At 47.5% G+C, this 25,120-nt stretch overlaps 1 protein-coding gene across 1 annotated transcript in view; it reads right to left on the bottom strand.

The window, feature by feature from the left end:
- LOC121535312 (adenylate cyclase type 1-like) overlaps positions 1-24,807 on the bottom strand; it is an 86,403-nt gene extending 61,596 nt beyond the window's left edge. The window contains exons 1-3 of the mRNA XM_041842257.2: positions 23,559-24,807; positions 18,924-19,073; positions 18,378-18,496 (exon numbers count right to left, since the gene is read on the bottom strand). Coding sequence (XP_041698191.2) covers positions 18,378-18,496; positions 18,924-19,073; positions 23,559-24,167 — 878 coding nt within the window. The 5' untranslated portion in view covers positions 24,168-24,807. The remainder of the gene's footprint in view (positions 1-18,377; positions 18,497-18,923; positions 19,074-23,558) is intronic.
- Positions 24,808-25,120: the final 313 nt, after the last annotated feature.

Here is a 25,120-nt window from a genome sequence, read left to right on the forward strand (position 1 = left end):
ATCTATTCAATTAGACTACACAGTATTGCATTATCTAGTTTACAAAGCAGATGCCTATATCAAGAAGAATTACACTATGGCTTGCATTTCATGTGTGGTTATGGTCTGTAACATATTATGGCTTTTCTTAGTTAAAAGGGCAACTCCGCCACTTTTCAACCTCATATTCATTATCTCCAGCACCAAACAAGTGTCTACATATGTGAAAATGGCACATTTCTACATTATGTAGAAGAAATACTGTATATAACGGCAAAAAAGTATTACCCTATGACATCATCAAAAGTTACAACATTTTAAAAACTGTGATTTTCAAACACTATGAGATTCGCGGTGACATGTGGATCAAGAAAATACCCTCCCTCTGGCTAGAAACACGTTGCAGTGTCACGGTTTCGGCCGAGGCTGCTCCTCCTCCTTGTTCGGGCAGGCTTCGGCGTTCGCCGTCCCCGGAGTATTAGCTGCCACCGCTCTATGTTTCTGTGTTTGATTGCTTTTGTCTGTCTGTCACACCTGTGTCTGTTTGAGTGTTGATTATGTGTCTTATAAGTTCCTTGTTTTGCTCTATGGTATTGTGTGTTGTTATTTTTCCGTTGCCTCTTGTATTTTTGATACGTGTTTGTTTTCCGTATCATTTTTCTATGTTTAGTGTTTTACGCGTGTGCGTAATTTTCCCTCGCCTCTTCGTGTTATTCGAGGTCGGGGTGTACACTATTGCTTTTGAGACTATTAAAAGTCTTGTTGGACTAAACCTCTGCTTCCTGCGCTTGACTCCTCCACCACATCCACAACGGTTTTATGACAGAACAACACACCATTATGGAGTCAGCAGGATCAGCGACGGCACCCGAATCCCTGCTGGACCGGATCAATTTCCAGGACGCCATGATCCAGCAACTCGGGACCGTCATGGACGAGGTGTCCAACGCCCTGCGCCGATTGGTGAACTCTGAGGTGGCCAAGGACCCTTACAACTTCGCATCACCAACGGCCAGTCCTCCTCTCTCAGTACCGGAACCCAGTGGCATTCGGCTCTCACTCCCGAGGGCATATGACGGTTCTGCAGCCGGGTGTCAGGGATTCCTCCTGCAGGTAGAACTGTACCTTGCCACTATACACCCGGCGCCCTCGGGATACGAGGCGTCTCCGCCCTCATCTCCTGTCTCTCCGGCAAGGCGTTGGAATGGGCCAACGCCGAATGGAGGGGAATAGACGCCGCTACCATCACCTACGCGGAGTTCTCCCGCCGCTTCAGGGCTGTCTTCGATCATCCCCCTGAGGGGAAAAGCGGCGGGAGAGCGTCTATTCCACCTCTGACAGGGGAAGAGGAGCGCACAGGAGTTCGCACTGGAGTTCCGGACACTAGCGGCGGATGCGGGGTGGAATGAGAGGGCCCTCATCGACCAGTACCGATGTAGTCTACGAGAGGACGTTCGTAGGGAGCTGGCCTGCAGGGACACCAACCTGTCGTTTGACCGGTTGGTGGACATTTCCATCCGTCTGGATACCCTGCTGGCTACCCGCGGACGTCCCGAGTGGGGGTCGTCCAGTCCACCCTCTAGCACCCCCGAGCCGATTCCCATGGAGCTAGGGGGTGCTGGCGCTAGAGAGAGGAGGAGAGGGAACCCGAGGGGGGCCATCCACTGCACCACCTGCGGTCGTGGAGGACACACTGCGGCCAGGTGCTGGGGAGGGTCTCCTGGGAGAGGTGACAACAGGCCACGCACTGGGGAGTCATTTCAGGTGAGTAGGCGCCCCACTCACCCAGAGCTCTCTGTTGGTCACATGAGTATTCCTGTGAGGTTTCCACAGGTGGCACCTCATTCCCAGCATAAGGCGCTAGTAGATTCAGGCGCAGCTGGGAACTTTATTGATCGAGCATTTTGTGCTAGGTTAGGAATTCCCCTTCGGCCGGTAGAAGTTCCATTCCCTGTCCACGCATTAGACAGCCGGCCGTTGGGGTCGGGTCTGATCAGGGATGTCACAGCACCACTGACTATGACGACGCAGGGGGGGTCATGAGGAAATCATTCAGTTCTATCTGATTGACTCTCCTGCGTACCCAGTGGTGTTGGGCCTTCCCTGGTTAAGTACCCATGATCCTACCATAGCGTGGCAACAGAGGGCTCTTATGGAGTGGTCTGCCCAGTGTGTAGGGGAGATGTCTAGGTGTTTCCATAGGGGCGACCTCGGTAGAGAGTCCGAACCAAGGGCCCGCACTGCGCATTCCCCCAGTATGAGGATTTAGCACTCGTGTTTAGCAAATCGAGGGCAGCACGGCTACCTCCTCATAGACAGGGGGACTGTGCGATAAATCTCCAGACCGGAGCGGCTCTTCCCCGGAGTCATGTGTATCCCCTGTCTCAAGAGGAAACTGCGGCTATGGAGACCTACATAGCCGAGTCCTTGGCACAGGGATACATACGGTTCTCTACTTCCCCAGTCTCCTCGAGTTTCTTCTTTGTGAAGAAGAAGGATGGGGGATTGCGCCCGTGTATTGATTATCGTAGTCTCAATCAGATCACAGTTAAATACAGCTACCCACTCCACTGATTGCGACGATGACGGAGTCATTACGCGGAGCGCGGTTCTTCACAAAGTTGGATCTCAGGAGCGCGTACAATCTGGTGCGCATTAGGGAGGGGGATGAATGGAAGACAGCATTTAGCACCACCTCGGGTCATTACGAGTATCTCGTCATGCCATACGGTTTAATGAATGCTCCTTCAGTCTTCCAATCCTTTGTTGACGAGATTTTCCGGGACATGCATGGGCAGGGAGTAGTAGTGTACATAGACGACATCCTAGTGTACTCTGCTACTCGAGCCGAGCATGTAGCCCAGGTACGCCGAGTGTTGAGACGACTGTTGGAGCATGACTTGTATGTCAAGGCAGAGAAATGCCTGTTCTTCCAGGAGTCCGTCTCCTTTTTGGGGTTATCGGTTGTCCGCGTCTGGTGTGGAGATAGAGGTAGACCGGGTATCGGCCGTGCGTAATTGGCAAACTCCAACCACTGTAAAAGAGGTGCAACAGTTCTTGGGTTTTGCTAATTACTACCGGAGGTTTATTCGGGGTTTTGGACAGGTTGCAGCTCCCATTACGTCCCTGCTAAAGGGGGGTCCGGTTCGCTTGCAGTGGTCGGCTGAGGCGGACAGGGCATTTGTCAAACTTAAGAACCTGTTCACCTCGGCTCCTGTGCTGGCGCATCCGGATCCCTCTTTACCATTCCAGGTTGAAGTAGACGCGTCCGAGACTGGTATTGGGGCAGTTCTATCACAACGGTCCGGCACGCCACCTAAACTCCGCCCCTGTGCGTTCTACTCTAAGAAGCTCAGTGCGGCGGAGAGTAACTATGATGTCGGGGACAGGGAGCTGTTAGCCGTAGTCCAGGCCCTAAAGGTGTGGAGGCATTGGCTTGAGGGGGCTCAACACCCTTTCCTCATTCTGACGGATCACCGTAACCTGGAGTACATCCGGGCAGCTAGGAGATTGAACCCTCGTCAGGCTAGGTGGAACATGTTCCTAACCCGGTTAGTTTTTAAGATCACATACATCCCTGGGTCCCAGAATGGTAAGGCAGACGCCCTGTCCCGGCGATATGACACAGAGGAGAGGTCCAACGAGCCTACTTCCATACTGCCGGAGTCTTGTTTGGTGGCTCCGGTGGTGTGGGAGGTCGATTCAGAAATCGAGCGGGCACTGCGTACCGACCCTACTCCCCCCGAGTGTCCTGTGGGGCGGACGTACGTCCCGCTCGAGATTCGTGATAGACTTATTTATTGGGCTCATACATCACCCTCCTCTGGACATCCTGGTATTGGCCGGACATTGCACTGTCTTAGCATGAAATACTGGTGGCCAACGTTAGCCAGGGATGTGAGGGTTTATGTCTCCTCCTGCTCGGTGTGTGCCCAGTGTAAGGCGCCTAGACATTTGCCCAGGGGTAAGCTACATCCCCTGCCCGTTCCGCAACGACCATGGTCACACCTATCGGTGGATTTCGTAACCGACCTTCCCCCCTCCCAGGGGAATACCACCATTTTGGTCGTTGTGGATCGGTTTTCCAAGGCCTGTCGTCTCCTTCCCATGCCGGGTCTCCCTACTGCCCTACAAACCGCTGAGGCCCTATTCACCCATGTTTTCCGGCACTATGGGGTCCCCGAGGATATTGTGTCTGACCGAGGTCCCCAGTTCACTTCCAGAGTTTGGGGAGCGTTCATGGAACGGTTGGGGGTCTCGGTAAGCCTTACCTCGGGGTACCACCCAGAGAGTAATGGGCAGGTGGAACGTGTCAACCAGGATGTGGGTAGGTTTTTGAGGTCCTATTGCCGGGACCGGCCGGAGGAGTGGTCGAGGTTCATCCCCTGGGCAGAGATGGCCCAGAACTCTCTCCGCCACTCCTCCACCAACTTAACACCTTTCCAGTGTGTTTTAGGTTATCAGCCGGTCCTGGCACCGTGGCACGAGAGCCAGATCGAGGCCCCTGCGGTGGACGAGTGGATTCGGCGCTCGGAGGAGACGTGGGGACGCTGCCCAAGTCCATCTGCAGCGTGCCATACGTCAACAAAAGGCGAGCGCCGATCGCCACCGCAGCGAGGGGCCGGTGTACACACCGGGAGATCGAGTCTGGCTCTCGACTCGAAACCTGCCCCTCCGCCTGCCCTGCCGGAAGCTGGGTCGGCGGTTTGTGGGGCCCTTCAAAGTCCTGAGAAGATTGAACGAGGTGTGTTACAGGTTACAACTGCCAATTGAGTATAAAAATATTAACCCCTCGTTCCATGTGTCTCTTCTCAGGCCGGTGGTAGCTGGCCCACTCCAAGAAGATGAGATAGGAGAGACCCCTCCGCCCCGTTTGGACATCGAGGGGGTCCCGGCGTACAGGGTCCGGACCATCCTGGACTCGAGGCGCCGGAGGAGTGGTCTCCAGTATCTCGTGGAGTGGGAGGGGTACGGTCCGGAGGAACGGTGCTGGGTGCCCAGGGGGGACATACTTGATCCATCCCTCCTGACTGAGTTTCACCATGGGCATCCCACGCGCCCGGGTCCGCGTCCTCCTGGCCGTCCCCGAGGCCGGGGTCGGCGCGCGGCTAGGGCCGCGCGTCAAGGGGGGGGGTACTGTCACGGTTTCGGCCGAGGCTGCTCCTCCTCCTTGTTCGGGCAGGCTTCGGCGTTCGCCGTCCCCGGAGTATTAGCTGCCACCGCTCTATGTTTCTGTGTTTGATTGCTTTTGTCTGTCTGTCACACCTGTGTCTGTTTGAGTGTTGATTATGTGTCTTATAAGTTCATTGTTTTGCTCTATGGTATTGTGTGTTGTTATTTTTCCGTTGCCTCTTTTATTTTTTATACTTGTTTGTTTTCCGTATCATTTTTCTATGTTTAGTGTTTTACGCGTGTGCGTAATTTTCCCTCGCCTCTTCGTGTTATGAGGTCGGGGTGTACACTATTGCTTTTGAGACTATTAAAAGTCTTGTTGGACTAAACCTCTGCTTCCTGCGCTTGACTCCTCCACCACATCCACGACGGTTTTATGACATGCAGGTTTTGAAAATCACTGTTTTTCTTACTTTTAATCCTACCCTGTGATTTCACAGAGAAGCATTTTTTAGGACCTTTCTTCTTATCTTTTTACCACAGATCATAGAAATGCACCATTTGCACATATGTAGACACTGGTTTGGTGCTGGAGATATTAGTACTGCATAATATTGAAGTGTTTAGTAATTTCCCACACCATGCCCACACCAGCACCATATCATAATAATCCAAGCTACCTTAACCCTCATACTACTGACTGGGGTAATTTTGACCTCAGAGGCATATTTTCTATCATAGCCCAATGGTGGTTTATTAAATTCTTCAAATTTGACTTTGTCAATCAACTTGTTCTTAATAAATTAAAATCATTGTTTAGTGTTTATGTATCAATATAGACATTTTTTTTTAAAACCCAGGCCAAAACACCTAATTCCACCTATAGTAATTTGATATATACTGTCAGTGGCGATTTTAGTATGTCAATCTTGGTGGGGCAAACATTTTTATATTTTTTAGATGCCTGCCAGCAAAGCCACTCCACAACACAACACAACACTAAACAATACATTAGTTGCACTAAAACGGTTACAAACGGTGCCGACAAACTATTAGCGCCTACATAAAGCTGTCCCAACAGCAGAGCTTTCTTTTCAGAACTATGGAGTGTATCCTTACAACTGCTACACCTGGCTATCAGCGGAGCCTTGTCTGGCAGAGAAACAGTTAATTCAGCCTCATTTACTGCCTTAAAAAAACATAGCTGATATGGCTGACTTGCTTAAACAAATGTGGCTTCTACTGACAATTGAGATGTACAAACTATGGCATAAGGGGACGGCGAGCGGCAATCCGTTATTTCGATGAAGACATTAATGAGCTAGCTTTTTTTTTTTTCACCTTTATTTAACCAGGTAAGCCAGTTGAGAACAAGTTCTCATTTACAACTGCGACCTGGCCAAGATAAAGCAAAGCAGTGCGATAAAAACAACACAGAGTTACACATGGGATAAAACAAAACATACAGTCAATAACACAATAGAAAATCTATATACAGTATGTGCAAATGTAGTAAGTTATGGAGGTAAGGCAATAAATAGGCCATAGTGCAAAATAATTACAATTTAGTATTAACACTGGAATGATAGATGTGCAGAAGATGATGTGCAAATAGAGATACTGGGGTGCAAATGAGCTAAATAAATAACAATATGGGGATGAGGTAGTTGGGTGGGCTAATTACAGATGGGCTGTGTACAGGTGCAGTGATCGGTAAGCTGCTCTGACAACTGATGCTTAACGTTAGTAAGGGAGATAAGAGTCTCCAGCTTTAGAGATTTTTGCAGTTCGTTCCAGTCATTAGCAGCAGAGAACTGGAAGGAATGGCGGCCAAAGGAGGTGTTGGCTTTGGGGATGACCAGTGAGATATACCTGCTGGAGCGCATACTACGGGTGGGTGTTGCTATGGAGACCAATGAGCTAAGATAAGGCGGGGATTTGCCTAGCAGTGATTTATAGATGATCTGGAGCCAGTGGGTTTGGCGACGAATATGTAGTGAGGGCCAGCCAACGAGAGCGTACAGGTCACAATGGTGGGTAGTATATGGGGCTTTGGTGACAAAACGGATGGCACAATTTTACGAGGGCATGTTTGGCAGCATGAGTGAAGGAGGCTTTGTTGTGAAATAGGAAGCCGATTCTAGATTTAACTTTGGATTGGAGATGCTTAATGTGAGTCTGGAAGGAGAGTTTACGGTCTAACCAGACACCTAGGTATTTGTAGTTGTCCACATATTCTAAGTCAGACCCGCTGAGAGTAGTGATTCTAGTCGGGCAGGTGGGTGCAGGCAGCGTTCGATTGAAGAGCATGCATTTAGTTTTACTAGCGCTTAAGAGCAGTTGGAGGCTACGGAAGGAGTGTTGTATGGCATTGAAGCTCGTTTGGAGGTTTGTTAACACAGTCTCCAATGAAGGGCCAGATGTATACAAAATGGTGTCGTCTGCATAGAGGTGGATCTGAGAGTCACCAGCAGCAAGAGAGACATCATTGATATACACAGAGAATAGAGTCAGCCCGAGAATTGAACCCTGTGGCACCCCCATAGAGACTGCCAGAGGTCCAGACAACAGGCCCTCCGATTTGACACATTGAACTCTATCTGAGAAGTAGTTGGTGAACCAGGCGAGGCAGTCATTTGAGAAACAAAGGCTATTTAGTCTGCCAATAAGAATGCGGTGATTGACAGAGTCGAAAGCCTTGGCCAGGTCGATGAAGACAGCTGCACAGTACTGTCTTTTATCGATCGCGGTTATAATATCGTTTAGGACCTTTAGCGTGGCTGAGGTGCACCCATGACCAACTCGGAAACCAGATTGCATAGCGGAGAAGGTACGGTGGGATTCGAAATGGACGGTGATCAGTTTGTTAACTTGGCTTTCAAATACTTTCGAAAGGCAGGGCAGGATGTATATAGGTCTGTAACAGTTTGGATCTAGAGCGTCACCCCATTTGAAGAGGGGGATGACCGCGGCAGCTTTCCAATCTCTGGGGTTCTCAGATGATACTAAAGAGAGGTTGAACAGGCTAGTAATAGGGGTTGCTACAATTTCGGCGGCTAATTTTAGAAAGAAAGGGTCCAGATTGTCTAGCCCAGCTGATTTGTAGGGGGTCCAGATTTTGCAGCTCTTTCAGAACATCAGCTATCTGAATTTGGGTGAAGGAGAAGCGGGGGGCCATGGGCAAGTTGCAGAGCTGTTGGCCGGGGTAGGGGTAGCCAGGTGAAAAGCATGGCCAGCCGAATCAAAATGCTTGTTGAAATTCTCGATTATCGTAGGTTTATCGGTGTTGACAGTGTTTCCTAGCCTCAGTGCAGTGGGCAGCTGGGAGGAGGTGCTCTTATTCTCCATGGACTTTACAGTGTCCCAAAACTTTTTGGAGTTAGTGCTACAGGATGCACATTTCTGTTTGAAAAAGCTAGCCTTTGCTTTCCTAACTGATTGTGTATATTGGTTCCTGACTTCCCTGAAAAGTTGCATATCGCGGGGGCTGTTCGATGCTAATGCAGTACGCCACAGGATGTTTTTGTGCTGGTCAAGGGCAGTCAAGTCTGGGGTGAACCAGGGGCTATATCTGTTCTTAGTTCTGAATTTTTTGAATGGGGCATGCTTATTTAAGATGGAGAGGAAAGCACTTTTAAAGAACAACCAGGCATCCTCTACTGACGGAATGAGGTCAATATCCATCCAGGATACCCGGGCCAGGTCAATTAGAAAGGCCTGCTCGCTGAAGTGTTTTAGGGAGCGTTTTACAGTGATGAGGGGTGGTCGTTTGACCGCGGATCCATTACGGACGCAGGCAATGAGGCAGTGATCGCTGAGATCCTGGTTGAAGACACCGGAGGTGTATTTAGAGGGTAAATTAGTCAGGATGATATCTATGAGGGTGCCCATGTTTATGGATTTAGGGTTGTACCTGGTAGGTTCCTTGATCATTTGTGTGAGATTGAGGGCATCTAGTTTAGATTGTCTGACGGTCGGGGTGTTAAGCATATCCCAGTTTAGGTCACCAAGCAGTACGAACTCTGACGATAGATGGGGGGCAATCAATTCACATATGGTGTTCAGGGCACAGCTGGGGGCTGAGGGAGGTCTGTAGCAAGTGGCAACAGTGATAGACTTATTTCTGGAGAGGTGGATTTTTATAAGTATAAGCTCAAACTGTTTGGTGACAGACCTGGATAGTATGAAAGAGCTCTGCAGGCTAACTCCGCCCCCTTTGGTAGTTCTATCTAGACGGAAAATGTTGTAGTTGGGGATGGAAATTTCTGAGTTTTTGGTGGTCTTCCTAAGCCAGGATTCAGACACTGCTAGAACACCAGGGTTGGTGGAGTGTGCTAATGCAGTGAGTAACTCAAACTTAGGGAGAAGGCTTCTGATGTTAACATGCAAAAATCCAAGGCTTTTACGGTTACAGAAGTCAACAAATGATAGTGCCTGGGGAGTAGGAGTGATACTGGGGGCTACAGGGCCTGGGTTAACCTCTACATCACCAGAGGAACACAGGAGTAGAATAAGGATACGGCTAAAGGCTTTAAGAACTGGTCTTCTAGTGCATTGGGTACAGAGAATAAAAGGGGCAGATTTCCGGGCGTTGTAGCATAGATTCAGGGCATTATGTACAGACAAGGATATGGAAGGATATGAGTACAGTGGAGGTAAACCTAAGCCTTGGGTAACGATGAAAGAGATAACATCACTGGAGGCACCGATTGAGCCGGTCTCTGCGTGTATGGGGGGTGGGACAAAGGAGCTCTCTGAGGCTGGTTGAGCGGGACTGGGCGCGCTACAGTTCAATTGTATAATAAGAACTAACCGGAACAGCAATAGGCAAGGCATATTGACATGGGAGAGTGGCATAAAGCAATCACAGGTGTTATTCGAGAGAGCTAAGACAACAACTGGTAATGGCGACGAAAGTTTGGGCTGAGGCTAAACAAATAAACAGGATGGGGGTACCGTGTAATGTACAGTGACAGAATTAAGAACATGGGCCGTTCTTACAGTATTCTCCCTGTACACCAAGTCAGAACCGTAGGATAAATAAAGGGGGCATATAAGCAGAAAATGAAAGCTCTTACAATATTTGATGATGACATTTCTCTAAAACAAAGAGCACCACCAACAGCTAACAGCTTACTACACAACATACACTTAGTATTACTTTCTTAGCTACACTATACATATCTCCCTGGCATAATACATCATTTATGCAGCAGCCTACAATACATTTTTGGACTCACCTTGTTATGCTGTGCTCACTTGAGCGTGGCGGTCCTTTGTGGGCAAATTTTGTCATCAAACATTGTCATCAAAGTCTGGTATTTTCTGGATTTATGGTGCTTCCAAGACAACTGGGAACTCTGAAAAAAACAAGGTCATTTCATGACGTCAGTGATCTTCAGGTCGGCGCTCTAGAAAGAGGCCGAGCTGCCGACTTGGAATTCCGAGTTGGATGACTGTTCAAAACGTATTTTCCCAGTCGGAGCTCATTTTTTTACGAGTTCCCAGTTGTCTTGAACTCACTGAAGTCTGAGATTTCCCAGTTCCGAGTTTCCAGTTGTTTTGAACGCGGCAGAAGTCATGCTCGATTGACAGCATGGCCAATGTTGAATGTTTATCCTTTTAAGCTTGGAATAGAGACCCTTAAACCCAGACTTGGACCACACACCCACTCCACTGTGGATTTGCCAGTAGATTGTCGACTTGATTCATGATGATGGTTGCTAGCTTGCTAGCTAAGATTTTGGAAGTATGATGTTGACATGATCAGTCCAATCAAAGCTAGTAGATATAACGTGATTTGACGTCCTTATATCTGTGGCCATTGACCTTTCTTGGATGGGCACTTCTAATGTAACTCTATGGCAGCACCCAAGGGGCTTGAATTTTTTATCTCTCCCTGTAGACTTTGCGGTGACGTAGTGTCCCCATGAGTGACAGAACACTGAGCCTATCACGGCGCAACAAGAGAACATTACCAACCCCTACGCTCCGTATTTTCCGCTTGCTGCCCCACCACCACAGAAAGCACTGAGCTAGGTTGAAACACCTGCATTTTGGAGCTGCCTTAATCAAGAAAGCAAAAAACAGACCATGTTTGTATGCAGCTTTATTAACTAAATAAAAAATTTTATACATTGTTTGCAAACTGATATGTGACACGTATTAATGTTTCTCTGGAGACATACTAACATGTTATCTATACCACCAGAGGGTGGAGGGGGACCTGTATCAGTGATTTTGTCCAGATAGACAGATCATCTGCAGAGATATAGCTCCCCATGTACTCACCTAAGACTGTACTTTTCTATACCACATATTGTATGACTGTGTACAAAACCAAAATTGCCTTCTTTTTGTGCATTTAAAAATCGGCTAATGGTATACAAGGCCTGCCAAGAATATAAATACTTGATAGAGCTGCAATACAGAACTCAGATACACTCTGAATCTACACAGAGAGCTGTACTGGTGTGTATTCTCTGAAAAGTAGTTATTCTCGGGCAAATCTAAAAAACAATTTACTTGAATTCAGGTTTCTCTGGAGACAGGATTAAGTTATACATATAGATGAACCTGTAACAGTGATCTTGACCTGATAGACAGATCACCTGTAGAGATGGAGCACCTTATGTAGGTGTCTATTGTTATAACTGGTTATAACTAGGTATGACCTTGTACAAAATCAAAATGACCTTACATATATGCTAAGCTGCAGTCAAAACAGCTTATAAAAGTCTGTCAGTGGTATGAATACTTGGTAGAACAGTAATAGAGAAACCAGCTACCCTCTAAATGTACACATAGTGCTGTAGTGGTGTATATTAAAATGTAAATGGTTATTCCTCCAATATTCGATATGTGCAACTTGTTTCACTAGCAGCAATGATAATGCTGGCTGTGGGGTAAGTAAATAAAGAAAACCAAGCCATATTTTAGGTCATTGTCTCTTAGGATCAATGGATGAATCACTTTTTGTCAATAGAATTAAGTATATTTAAAATGTTGATGTACCGCCCCTTAAATGGCAGTCATTTTTGACCAAATTTGTATTTATTTATTAGAAATTATACTACAATCAAATTATGGTAAATCGTCTTTTTAGTACTTATGTGGATAGTACTTTGGAAAAAAGCGGCACATTATTTAAGGGAATTTTTGTTGTTGTTGTATAACAGAATATGCTAATTAATTGTAATTTAGCAAAAAATAACAGTCAACATTATTTACATGTCTAATTATGTTTTGATAATAATTAAGTTGATAAGTTCAGCCTATGCCACCCTCCAGTCCCTCGACTTCTTGGCGCTGACAGAAACATGGATTACCACAGAAAACACTGCCACTCCTACTGCTCTTTCCTCGTCTAATCATGTATTCTCGCACACCCCGAGAGCATCTGGTCAGCGCGGCGGTGGCACAGGAATCCTCATCTCTCCCAAGTGGACATTCTCTCTTTTCCCCCTGACCCATCTGTCTATCTCCTCATTTGAATTCCATGCTGTCACAGTCACTAGCCCATTCAAGCTTAACATCCTTGTCATTTTTCGCCCTCCAGGTTCCCTTGGAGAGTTCATCAATGAGCTTGACGCCTTGATAAGTTCCTTTCCTGAGGATGGCTCACCCCTCACAGTTCTGGGTGACTTTAATCTCCCTACGTCTGCCTTTGACTCATTTCTCTCTGCCTCCTCCTTTCCACTCCTTTCCTCTTTTGACCTCACCCTCACACCATCCCCCCCTACTCACAAGGCAGGCGATACGCTTGACCTCATCTTTACTAGATGCTGTTCTTCTACTAATCTCATTGCAACTCCCCTCCAAGTCTCCGACCACTACTTCGTATCCTTTTCTCTCTCGCTCTCCTCCAACACTACTCACTCTGCCCCTACTCAGATGGTAATGTGCCATCGCAACCGTCGCTCTCTCTCTCTCCCGCTACTCTCTCCTCTTCCATCCGATCATCTCTTCCCTCTGCTAAATCCTTCTCCCTCCAATCTCCTGATTCTGCCTCCTCAACCCTCCTCTCCTCCCTCTCTGAATCTTTTGACTCTCTATGTCCCCTATCCTCCCGGCTGGCTCGGTCCTCCCCTCCTGCTCCGTGGCTTGACGATTCATTGCGAGCTCACAGAACAGGGCTCCGGGCAGCCGAGCGGAAATGGAGGAAAACTAGACTCCCTGCGGACCAGTCATCTTTCCACTCCCTCCCCTCTACATTCTCTTCCTCCGTTTCTGCTGCTATAGCCACGTTCTACCACTCTAAATTTCAAGCCTCTGCCTCTTACCCTTTGCCACCTTCTCCTCCCTGCTGAATCCTCCTCCTCCTCCCTCCTCCCTCTCTGTGGATGACTAAGTCAACCATTTTGAAAAGAAGGTTGACGACATCCGATCCTCATTTATTAAGTCAAATGACACCGCTGGTCCTGTTCACACTGCCCTACCCTATGCTTTGACTTCTTTCTCCCCTCTTTCTCCAGATGAAATCTTACGACTTGTGACGGCCGGCCGCCCAACAACCTGCCCGCTTGACCCGATCCCCTCCTCTCTTCTCCAGACCATTTCCGGAGACCTTCTCCCTTACCTCACCTCGCTCATCAACTCATCCTTGTCCGCTGGCTATGTCCCTTCCATCTTCAAGAAAGCGAGAGTTGCACCCCTCCTCAAAAAACCTACACTCGATCCCTCCGATGTCAACAACTACAGACCAGTATCCCTTCTTTCTTTTCTCTCCAAAACTCTTGAGCGTGCCGTCTATAGCCAACTCTCCTGCTATCTCTCTCAGAATTACCTTCTTGATCCAAACCAGTCAGCTTTCAAGACTGGTCATTCAATTGAGACTGCTCTTCTCTGTGTCACGGAGGCTCTCCGCACTGCTAAAGCTAACTCTCTCTCCTCTGCTCTCACCCTTCTAGACCTATCTGCTGCCTTTGATACTGTGAACCATCAGATCCTCCTCTCCACCCTCTCCGAGTTGGGCATCTCCGGCGCGGCTCACTATTGGATTGCGTCCTACCTGACAGGTCGCTCCTACCAGGTGGCGTGGCGAGAATCTGTCTCCGCACCACGTGCTCTCACCACTGGTGTCCCCCAGGGCTCAGTTCTAGGCCCTCTCCTATTCTCTCTATACACCAAGTCACTTGGCTCTGTCATATCCTCACATGGTCTCTCCTATCATTGCTACGCAGACGACACACAATTCATCTTCTCCTTTCCCCCTTCTGATAAACAGGTGGCGAATCGCATCTCTGCATGTCTGGCAGACATATCAGTGTGGATGTCGGATCACCACCTCAAGCTGAACCTCGGCAAGACGGAGCTGCTCTTCCTCCCGGGGAAGGACTGCCCGCTCCATGATCTCGCCATCACGGTTGACAACTCCATTGTGTCCTCCTCCCAGAGTGCAAAGAACCTTGGCGTGACCCTGGACAACACCCTGTCGTTCTCCGCTAACATCAAAGCGGTGACCCGATCCTGTATATTCATGCTCTACAACATTCACAGAGTACGACCCTACCTTACACAGGAAGCGGCACAGGTCCTAACCCAGGCACTTGTCATCTCCCGTCTGGATTACTGCAACTCGCAGTTGGCTGAGCTCCCTGCCTGTGCCATTAAACCCCTACAACTCATCCAGAACGCTGCAGCCCGTCTGGTGTTCAACCTTCCCAAGTTCTCTCGCGTCACCCCGCTCCTCCGCACACTCCACTGGTTTCCAGTTGAAGCTCGCATCTGCTACAAGACCATGGTGCTTGCCTATAGAGCTGTGAGGGGAACGGCACCTCCTTACCTTTAGGCTCTGATCGGTCCCTACACCCAAACGAGGGCATTGCGTTCTTCCACCTCTGGCCTGCTGGTCCCCCTACCTCTGCGGAAGCACAGTTCCCGCTCAGCCCAGTCAAAACTGTTCGCTGCTCTGGCACCCCAATGGTGGAACAAGCTCCCTCACGACGCCAGGACAGTGGAGTCACTGACCACCTTCCGGAGACACTTGAAACCCTACCTCTTTAAGGAATACCTGGGATAGTATAAAAGTAATCCTTCCCCCACCCCACCCCCCAAAAAAACAAAAAATATTTGTAAAGTGCTTGTCCCACTGGCTATCATAAGGTGAATGCACCAATTTGTAAGTCGCTCTGGATAAGAGCGTCTGCTAAATGACGTAAATGTAAATAAGTTCCAAAAGTTTCTACTTGAGGGTCAAAATGACCCCAGTTGGTAATCTATGTACAGTATGTAAAATATGTTGGTAGTGTGAGGGTTAATGATCTGATTTATTTTAAATCAAATAATGTCCACAGTTGTGGAACATAATAACAAAGTATTGACTAAACTACTGTAACAGTGTTTACTTTGCAGTTACTGCCCACCCAAATCCTATCATCCACCCCCTGCAATAGGCTTGGATCTCTTTCAATGGATCGTCAGTGGGCACTAACTGCATGTGAATAAGGCCTACGGCAAAGCCCTTTGGTGCAGTGAGAGGCGTAGAGCAATCAGGAGCACTCCATTGAGATGTGTCCATGCTTAACCACCACACACACACTAATTTATGCAATACAGTTTAGTCTCCACTGCAGAGGCTTAATGCCGAGACTAAGCAAACTTCCCACCTCACGCCTCAACATAAAGGAAGAGAGAGGGGGGAGAGAGAGAGATGGAGAGATGGATAGAGGGGGTGGGGGGAGAGAGATGGAGAGAGGGGGCGGGGGGTGAGAGAGAGATGGAGAGAGGGGGGGCGGGGGGAGATAGAGAGGGAGGGAGAGAGAGAGGGGCAGGGTGAGAGTGAGATGGAGAGAGGGGGCAGGGGGAGAGTGAGATGGAGAGAGGGGGCAGGGGGGAGAGTGAGATGGAGAGAGGGGGCAGGGGGAGAGTGAGATGGAGAGAGGGGGCAGGGGGAGAGTGAGATGGAGAGAGGGGGCAGGGGGAGAGTGAGATGGAGAGAGGGGGCGAGTTATTTTCCCTTTTATACTTTAACTATTTGCACATAATATGACATTTGTGTAATGTTTACTGTAAAAATGTTTATTGTTTATTTCACTTTTGTTTATTAAACATATGTTTCCCATGCCAATAAAGCCCTTAAATTGAAATTGAAATTGAATTGAGTGAGATGGAGAGAGGGGACGGGGGAGAGTGAGATTGAGAGAGGGGGCGGTGGGAGAGAGATGGAGAGAGGGGGCAGGGGGAGAGAGATGGAGAGAGGGGGCGGGGGGCGAGAGATGGAGAGAGGGGGCGGGGGAGAGAGAGATGGAGAGAGGGGGCGGGCGGAGAGAGAGATGGAGAGAGGGGGTGGGCGGAGAGAGAGATGGAGAGAGGGGGGTGGGCAGAGAGAGAGATTGAGAGAGGGGGCAGAGGGGAGAGAGATGGAGAGAGGGGGCGGGGGGAGAGAGAGGGGGCGGGGGGAGAGAGAGGGGGCGGGGGGGAGAGAGAGATTGAGAGAGGGTACGGGGGAGAGTGAGATGGAGAGAGGGAGATGGAGACGGGGGACAGTGATATGGAGAGAGGGGGCCGGGAAGAGAGAGATGGAGAGAGGGGCGGGGGAGAGAGAGATGGAGAGAGGGGACGGGGGAGAGTGAGATTGAGAGAGGGGGCGGTGGGAGAGAGAGATGGAGAGAGGGGGCAGGGGGAGAGAGATGGAGAGAGGGGCGGGGGGAGAGAGATGGAGAGAGGGGGCGGGGGAGAGAGATGGAGAGGGGGCGGGGGAGAGAGAGATGGAGAGAGGGGGCGGGGGGATAGAGATGAGAGAGTGAGATGGAGAGAGTGGGCGGGGGGAGAGAGAGATGGAGAGAGTGGGCGGGGGGAGAGAGAGATGGAGAGAGGGGACGGGGGGAAGGAGTAAACAAATTAATTAGACATCAAAGCTGGTTAATCATATGAAAGCAGATCCGCCCACAAACACTACCTCTAATTGATCACTGGCAGTTTGTTTACTGGACAGGGAGGGAGGGAGGCATGGAGACAGGAAGGGGAAGAGAGGACTCCAAAAAAGTTATCTGGATGTGGAAGAGATACTGAAGTCCATAAAGAAGCACTCAGTGAATCGCTGGTCCCCCTCTAGCGAAACCACAGTGTGTCGGCCGGTAACATTCTGTGCAAGCTAATGACTTTTGTCAAACACTGACACCCACAACTGACTGAGACAATTCCTCTCTGTCTGCTCACAAGAAGCTCTGCTCAATGCCAACTTAACCATTACAATAGCAAACCCTCTAGCAAACCCAACAGCATCCCAACTCATACATGCATCTTTAAATCCACTGGTAATGGTATAGTGGATTGCTAGTTGTGAGGTTATTTTAACTGTAGTTTAAAGCTCTATTCTAGAGGAGACAGAGTGAGCAGGTGATATGATTCTCTTCTAACTGGAGTTTAAAGCTCTATTCTAGAGGACACTGAGCGTGAGAAGGTGAGCTCAGCCAGTAGGGTGCTTGGTTTGGCATCCAAGGCAGGATATTGCTTAAGTGCCGGAGGAGTCTACTGCTCACTGAGCGTTGCTTAATCCACCTTTTACTGGAACCTAGAGGAACCATGACTCCCCAGGCCATGTTTCCCTTCCCCGGGGAACCAGTAAGATGTGACGCTCCCAGAAGTTGTCATGCTCACCCATAGTGCCCTCGGTCCGGCCAAAACATGGCGGCATCCTGACCTTGGCATGAGTTGGGGTTGGGGGAGCGTTCACTACAACTCACGTCGTTCGTTTATTATTGTGAAAAACTGTTTAGAATTTCGCCCCCGGAACCAAAACTTGCCGGTTCTAATCCTATGAGGGACAGTGTAGCCGTAAGCAAGGCACTGAATGGATGATGGAACTACGCTATTTAGAAACCCAATATAATATTATGCAAGTGACCTTGAGTTGGATAGGGGGTATATTTCACAGTAATACATAAAACACAGCAAGGAATGATATTAAAATCAATCGCCATTCTGCATTAATGATGGATTTGGATGCAGGGTCTTTCTGGGACAAAGCACTCTACTGTAATGTTAGATTGCGTTGCTCTCTCTCTATCTCTGAGTTTAGCTACATCCACAGGGCATGTTTGGTAAAATTCTGCTGTTTCCTTTTGTGGAAATATTATAACACAACCAGACAGTATTTATGCCTTTAGTAGAAAATGACTAAGAGGAGAAAATGTCTCAGTCTGTTAATTCTTGGCTAAATGAGTCAAAGAGGGCGTAGGCGATGTGTGTGGGGAGATGCGAGTTGTTTTAAATGATCATTGGCACTAACTAATGCCAAGTTTCTTGCCCTGATGCTGGGTTGGGAGTTTGGGTGGGTGTCCTACCTGACGTTGTCGTGGCGTTGGATGTAGATCTTGTGGAAGATCCTTTCAGGAGGCTTCAGGAAGTCTTCTTTCATCTCCATTGCCACGTTCCTCGGCAACAAACTCATCAGAAGGCGCTCCTGTATGTGTGGGTGAGAGAGAGAGAGAGAGAGAGAGAGAGAGAGAGAGAGAGAGAGAGAGAGAGAGAGAGAGAGAGAGAGAGAGAGAGAGAGAGAGAGAGAGAGAGGTAGAAAGTAAGAAGGTTAAAAGAAAATAAAGAAACAAACAAACAAACAAACAAAACAGAGCGAGGAGAAGGAAAGAGAGTTATACTTAATCAGACTTGAGAATATGAGAGGAGAGTGTTGGTGGTGGTGCAGATAAGAAAAGTGAGAGACAAAAAGGTGGTGTATCAAACAGAATTGAAAGTGTGTAAATGAGTCACCAGGTGTGACAAAAAAAAATAGAAAATTGGGGAAAGAAAGGAGCCATGCATAAATGAGCCATCATACACATGATTTTAACCTTATGCCTTCTAGTAATGTGTGTGTGTGCATGTGTTTGTACTTGTTTCTCATTCTCATCCTCCATGCGTAGCCTCTCCTCGATGCAGTTGCGTGCCTGTAGGAAAGCCTTCCTTTGGGCTCGCTCAGTCAGGATGCGCACAAACAATCCAGACAGGTTCACACTGGTAAACAGCACCGTGTTGGCCACCAGCTACAAGCACAAACAACAAGCACCACAACATTATACACTTAGCATATGCTTTTATCCAAAGTGACATAGGATCCCTGCAGAAATTGAACGTATGACCTTAGTGTTGCTAGTGCCATGCTCTCACCAACTGAACTACATAGGACTACGTTCTCAAGGCAAGACTGTCTTAAATAGCAAATACATGTATGATACTTGGGCAAAGTACATACAGTATGGTGATAGTGAAACTATACTTTGACAGGTAGCTAGCTACCCCTGTCATATTGTTAAAGCCAAACTTCTGACAGAACATCCAGGTAACTGCTAAAATACTGGAAAAACTTGAGTAATGAGGGATACAAAGTATATTGAAAGCAGGTGCTTCTACACAGGTGTGGTTCCAGAGTTAATTAAGCAATTAACATCTAATCATGCTCAGGGTCATGTATAAAAATGTTGGGCAGGCCATTATTTTGGCCAGTATTTTGGCTACCATGGCTATGCCCACATAGGATGACAACGCCCCCATCCACAGGGCACGAGTGGTCACTGAATAGTTTGATGAGCATGAAAACGATGTAAACCATATGCCATGGCGGTCTCAGTCACCAGATCTCAACCTAATTGAACACTTATGGGAGATTCTGGAGCGGCGCCTGAGACAACGTTTTCCACCACCATCAACAAAACACCAAATGATGGAATTTCTCATGGAAGAATGGTGTCGCATCCCTCCAATAGAGTTCCAGACACTTGTAGAAACTATGCCAAGGTGCATTGAAGCTGTTCTGGCTCGTGGTGGACCAACGCCCTATTAAGAAACTTCATTTAGGTGTTTCCTTTATTTCGATAGTTACCTGTATGTTGCGGTTACATTATATCTTTAAAGGGGAAATCTGTGATTGCTACATCAATTTTTTGACTTTTAAATTCACAATATATACCCATAGATTTTTTAAGAACATAACTCATAAATTTTTCATGAACTTAGTTAAATTGTCTTATCCCATCAGATCCCCAAATATAAGCTTGTTTTACCCCTTTGTTTGTAAACAATGTAATTGAAAACAAGCACTGTACAGCCTCAAAACATCGTTACAACTATAATTTTGATCTCATGGATGGTCAGTCCATGTATCCATAGCTCTGTCAATGAATAGCTCTGTCCTCTTTGTTATTATTTGAACTGCAGATTGCCCCTTTAACGCATGAAGGGCCAGGTGAAGCTGAGGTATCAGAAACCATCTGGCCTAAACACATAGCACACTAACAGACTGATGCACTGTATAGATATAGGAAGAGAGAAGAGCTGTACTGTACATTCACAAACATTATTTTGAAGCCAAAAATAAAGTATTTGTTTTGTCTTGTGCCATTACATATTTGGAATCAATCAATCAGTATGTGTGTGTGTGTGTGTGTGTGTGTGTGTGTGTGTATGAGTGTGTGTTTGTGTGTGTGTGTGTGTATATAGTTTGAGCAACATCACAGAGGGGTCTACAAAGTGAGCTGTGCTTCCAGCCGATCATAAGACATGTAGGAGAGAACAACAGAGGCTGGAACAGTGAGTGTTTTCCATGTGGCTGGGCATGACTGGTCCTGGCACAGTGTGACCTTTACAACAACAAAACAAGGCCTGTACACAGAAGTACACACAGACAAATACACACACACACACACACACACACACTAGTCCATTAAAACTCTGTATAATGTCAGCCAGCCTTCCTCACCAGGAGCAATACATGGTCTCACAAGAAATCCATGGTCTCACAAGACTACCATGCAGACGACGACCCTCAAATATCCGTCAGTGTGTTGGTGGACTCTTATAACAGAAGTCAGCTAAATAAAGGCTGCAGTGACTAATCAGGAGAGGGGAAAGAAAGAATCTAACCTAAGTCCTTCTCTCTCTGACTGAGGCGAGGCATGGCTATTATTGGTTTGTTTACACCACACATAGACATCTGAAGAGAAGGTGGCCTATAGCTCCTGTAGGGTCACACCACTGAGCTCATCTTCAGGATGAAGGGATTAGCTTTCCCTCCCCAGGCCGTACTCTGCTACTGCTGGCACTGTTCTTTACACACTGTCTTCCTGGCCCACCTATAGGCTACAGGCCTGAGATATTATAGGCCACATGCTAAAAACAAACCCACAAAAACCACACACAACCTTAACCTGTAAGGTGAAGACTAGAGCTGATGTGATAGAGCTCAACCTATCCATAACAGAGTAAGAGAGAGAAAGAAAAAAAACACATGTTGAGACTGTCAAGACATTTTAGGTATTTCTGTCCTGAAATAACTTATCTGGCTTTGCCTTGTCCTTTATTTAACTGTCTGGTTGTCTGGTATCTGGTTCAGGTCCTCAACCATGGCCTACTTTGGTTCTGCATCAAGGACTTTTTACCCTCATCCTCTGAGGCCTAAGTGGACCAGATATTCCCTATGAAACAGAGGCATATGTGAACCCTGTCTGAACACTGTCTGTCTGCTCTCTCTGTGTGGTCCTGTTTGTTTTGTTTCACTCTGTGTTGGCGGTGTAGGATGATATGAGGTTGGGTCATATTATTAGACATACACTCTCATATTAGCTTGATTTTCCATCAGACATGGCGGCTGATCACTTGATCTCAAAGGTGAGATTCCAGTAAATCTCGGATGTGCTTCAGAACAACTATAATAAGTGAGGTGGCTTTCCATTTTCAGATAATGTGCTCTGTGTTTTTATAATTGACATAGGCAGTTGCAATTTGTAAATAGGTAATGGTACATTTGAATGGGAGTGTGTTTTCATTGATGATCCCTATTCCCATGTCGTGTTTTACATTGATATTCATACCATAGACCCAAGCCATATCAGTCAAACAGGCTATTTTGAAGTCAATGTTGTGAGACAGACACAGCTCTATAGGCTATTTCTATGTCCCCCCACCTCAGTGAAATCAGGTTATTAGACTACATCTGAAGCAATGTCAACATGGAAAGCCGGCTTATGCTTTGACTGACCAGAGGGGTATCCCACGAAGCAAGCTAGATCTACTCAGGGTTTTCTAAAGCTAACCAGCTTCAGCTTCACATTTCAGCTCAGGATTCATCCGTACTACGACGGTGGATATTGCTCATCAGCCTGCCGCTAACGTTTCTAACACAACGACTGTATCATTGCGTTTTGGTACACCGGAAGTACATTCATTTCCAATGGACCGCTGCGTTTGCCTTGCAGCATTGCGTTTCAGAGGCAGTTCTAGTACGTTCTGTGTGGTGCATACGTTGGATTTATCGAACGTATGCGTCAAACTGTATGCATGAACGGGTTGACAGAAATGGTAGCAGAAGGTAAATGTTGAACTTTTGTTGCACACATATCTAGATGACGCTGCATACTATTTTGCGCAACTGCTCAGTCGGTGTGTTCAACGCAGGCTTGTAACTGAGCACATGGCTAGTCGAACGCCGAACGCTTCATTGAGACAATGCTGAAACATCAATCCATGGACGAGTCAGTGCTACACAGTGGTAAACAGAACATTGAGCAGGTGAACTCATACAAGTACCTGGGGGTCCACATTGACAGTGGGCTGTGCTGGGGCATCCATGTGGAGAGTGTGTGCTCATGTGTCCAACAGCACTTGCACTGACTATGCCGCAATCTTTGCAAGAGGGAGGGAATCTGATTTCATTGGTCCTTAACTCGTGGCTCAGTCTTTTCATTCATGTTAAGTTAGCCGTGAGTTGGCCTGTCCCGGAGCAGGTTCGTTTTGAAGGATTCGTTGCCATAGAAATGTAACTGGCTAAAAGGTGAGACGGTTTCGTATGACAGTTTATCCCGAGTTGACCACCTCAAACCTGCTTCGTAGGATACCCCTCTGCTCTCCTGTCTGTAGTGGTTATCAAAATCTGCCACACGTCATTGAAGTCCGAGTTTAGATTGAGCTACTGAGCACCTCTCCGTGCGTCATCTCGCACAGCCTTGCACTTTCTACCAGCCTACTTGGGCCTACATCCAGCACGCGCTCGTTATATAAAAAAAAAAACTGCATGTCTTGATTTCACAGATCTTTCTATTCTACATAAATCTAGGCCATTACAGATATAAACCGAAACATTTAATTTAAGAATTAAAATGTGTATGTCTTCCACAAGCGAGACATTGTAGTGCGGTGTGGCTCACTTGGTAGAGCATGGCACCTGCAACACCAGGGTTGTGGGTTCCATTCCCACGGGGGACCAGTATGAAAATGTATGCACTCACTACTGTAAGTCGCTGTGGATAAGAGCGTCTGCTAAATGACTAAAATGTAAACGTATGAAGTGAGCGCCGCCAATCGCTGTCCAGTTTGACGGTGCTGAACTTCATATTGACATAAACCTATTAATTGCTTCCTCTCGCCGATGTTTTCCCTTATCCGTTCTTCACAAAAGCCTTTACCCATGCCTTGAACAGCCTAGCCTGGTGGTTAACTATGTATACACGCATACAAATTAATATGCACCTACTTACCGTTCTCCATAATTTCTGCGTCTTGACTGTCACCGATGTCGCTGTCACAATTATATGAGAGATGGCAATCATTATTCCAAACACTACTGCTAACAGAGTCCGCACGGGCAGGAGCGAGTAGGCGACGAATGTAACCAGCATGAGCTGCCACATGCCCTGCTCCGGATTGGTCGGGGGCTCCAGGCCCACCGCTCCGAGGGAGAAGGGACAGCAGAGGAACGAGAAGGTGAAGCTGAAGAGCAAGGTCAGGTTGACGATCTGCTGGAGCTGGGTCACCTGCAGGTATTTGACGTTGGTGACAATGAAGAGGGATACGAAGACGATACAGTGGACCGGATGGGACCCCTTGGGTATGGTCAGATTGGGCCCGGAAAGCAACTCCACCACGGCCAGCGTCGATGCCATGATGATGAGCACCGCCAGGGCTTTGAGAGTGGACGTCTGCTCCAGCTTTAGGTTGTAATTCTGAAACAGAGACTCCAGCTCCTTACAGTCGAACTCGTCCTCGCAGGCAATGGTAGTTAGAGGGACGCCGGGTGGACAGTGGCTTTTCTTCCGCCGGGTTTTGACTTTCTGAAACGGAATTTCCTCCATGTCAGGGCCATTCATAAACGAGACACTGGACCACACAGCGCGCCACAGACCGACACCGGGAAACAATCAAGCACGCAGCCGGCTAGAAGGGAGAGCGTCCCAGATCCCTATGGCTGGAAAACTGGCGCACGCCACGCAGTATCCACAGGTTGAAATATGTTGTTCGTGGAGATCAGTCACCAAGGAAACGTGCAAGCATTTTCTCCCCTTGAGGAAGACTCCAAAAAGTAGGCTGTCGGCGGATTTTGTTTAACTCGGGCGAGGAAAACAGTGTGGAAACAGAGTCGAGCACACGACGGTTGAGTTCTGAATCTAACAGCTTTTCGCGAGGCTTAGATTGGATCACGCCTGCGCATTATGAAGTGGAGATAAGACACGTCTCAGGAACTCAACAGAACAGAGACTTGAGAGGTAGCTAGCACTATAGTCCCCACACAGAGTAAATAACTATCTTTCTCTGGGCTTAGTGGGCTATACTGTAGCCTATTTACTGTAGGTTTCAGTCAGAAGAAGTATCTCGAATATATCTTAAAGAATTGAATTTGCACAAACTAAAGTAGACTACTGAGTTTTATGTATACAAATGAAAACAGGTATGGCACTTAGGGGCCTATGCATAGAACACAATTAATGACTGTGTATAACATGTATCAGCTACAGGCCTATGAATAACATAATTGCTGTATAACTGTTGTATTGCACTATAAAATGATATGCATTTTGATCCATTACAGTTTTTTCCAACTGCTTACACACGTTTTCAAAACGATGTCTCCTTTTTTTCAAAACTCTACATACAATTCCCAAAACTGCACACACAAAATGCAAAATGCCTCACATCTCCTCCAAAATGTAACACTGCATTCAAAATGCCATAAACACATGTCAGAATGAAGCATTTGCATCAAATGGCAAACACTTCTTTCGTAAGAGTAAAATTTTGGATATACCATGTAAACACTGTTGTT

This window comes from Coregonus clupeaformis, chromosome 21 (genome assembly GCF_020615455.1).
Source record: "Coregonus clupeaformis isolate EN_2021a chromosome 21, ASM2061545v1, whole genome shotgun sequence".
Taxonomy (NCBI): Eukaryota; Metazoa; Chordata; class Actinopteri; order Salmoniformes; family Salmonidae; genus Coregonus; species Coregonus clupeaformis.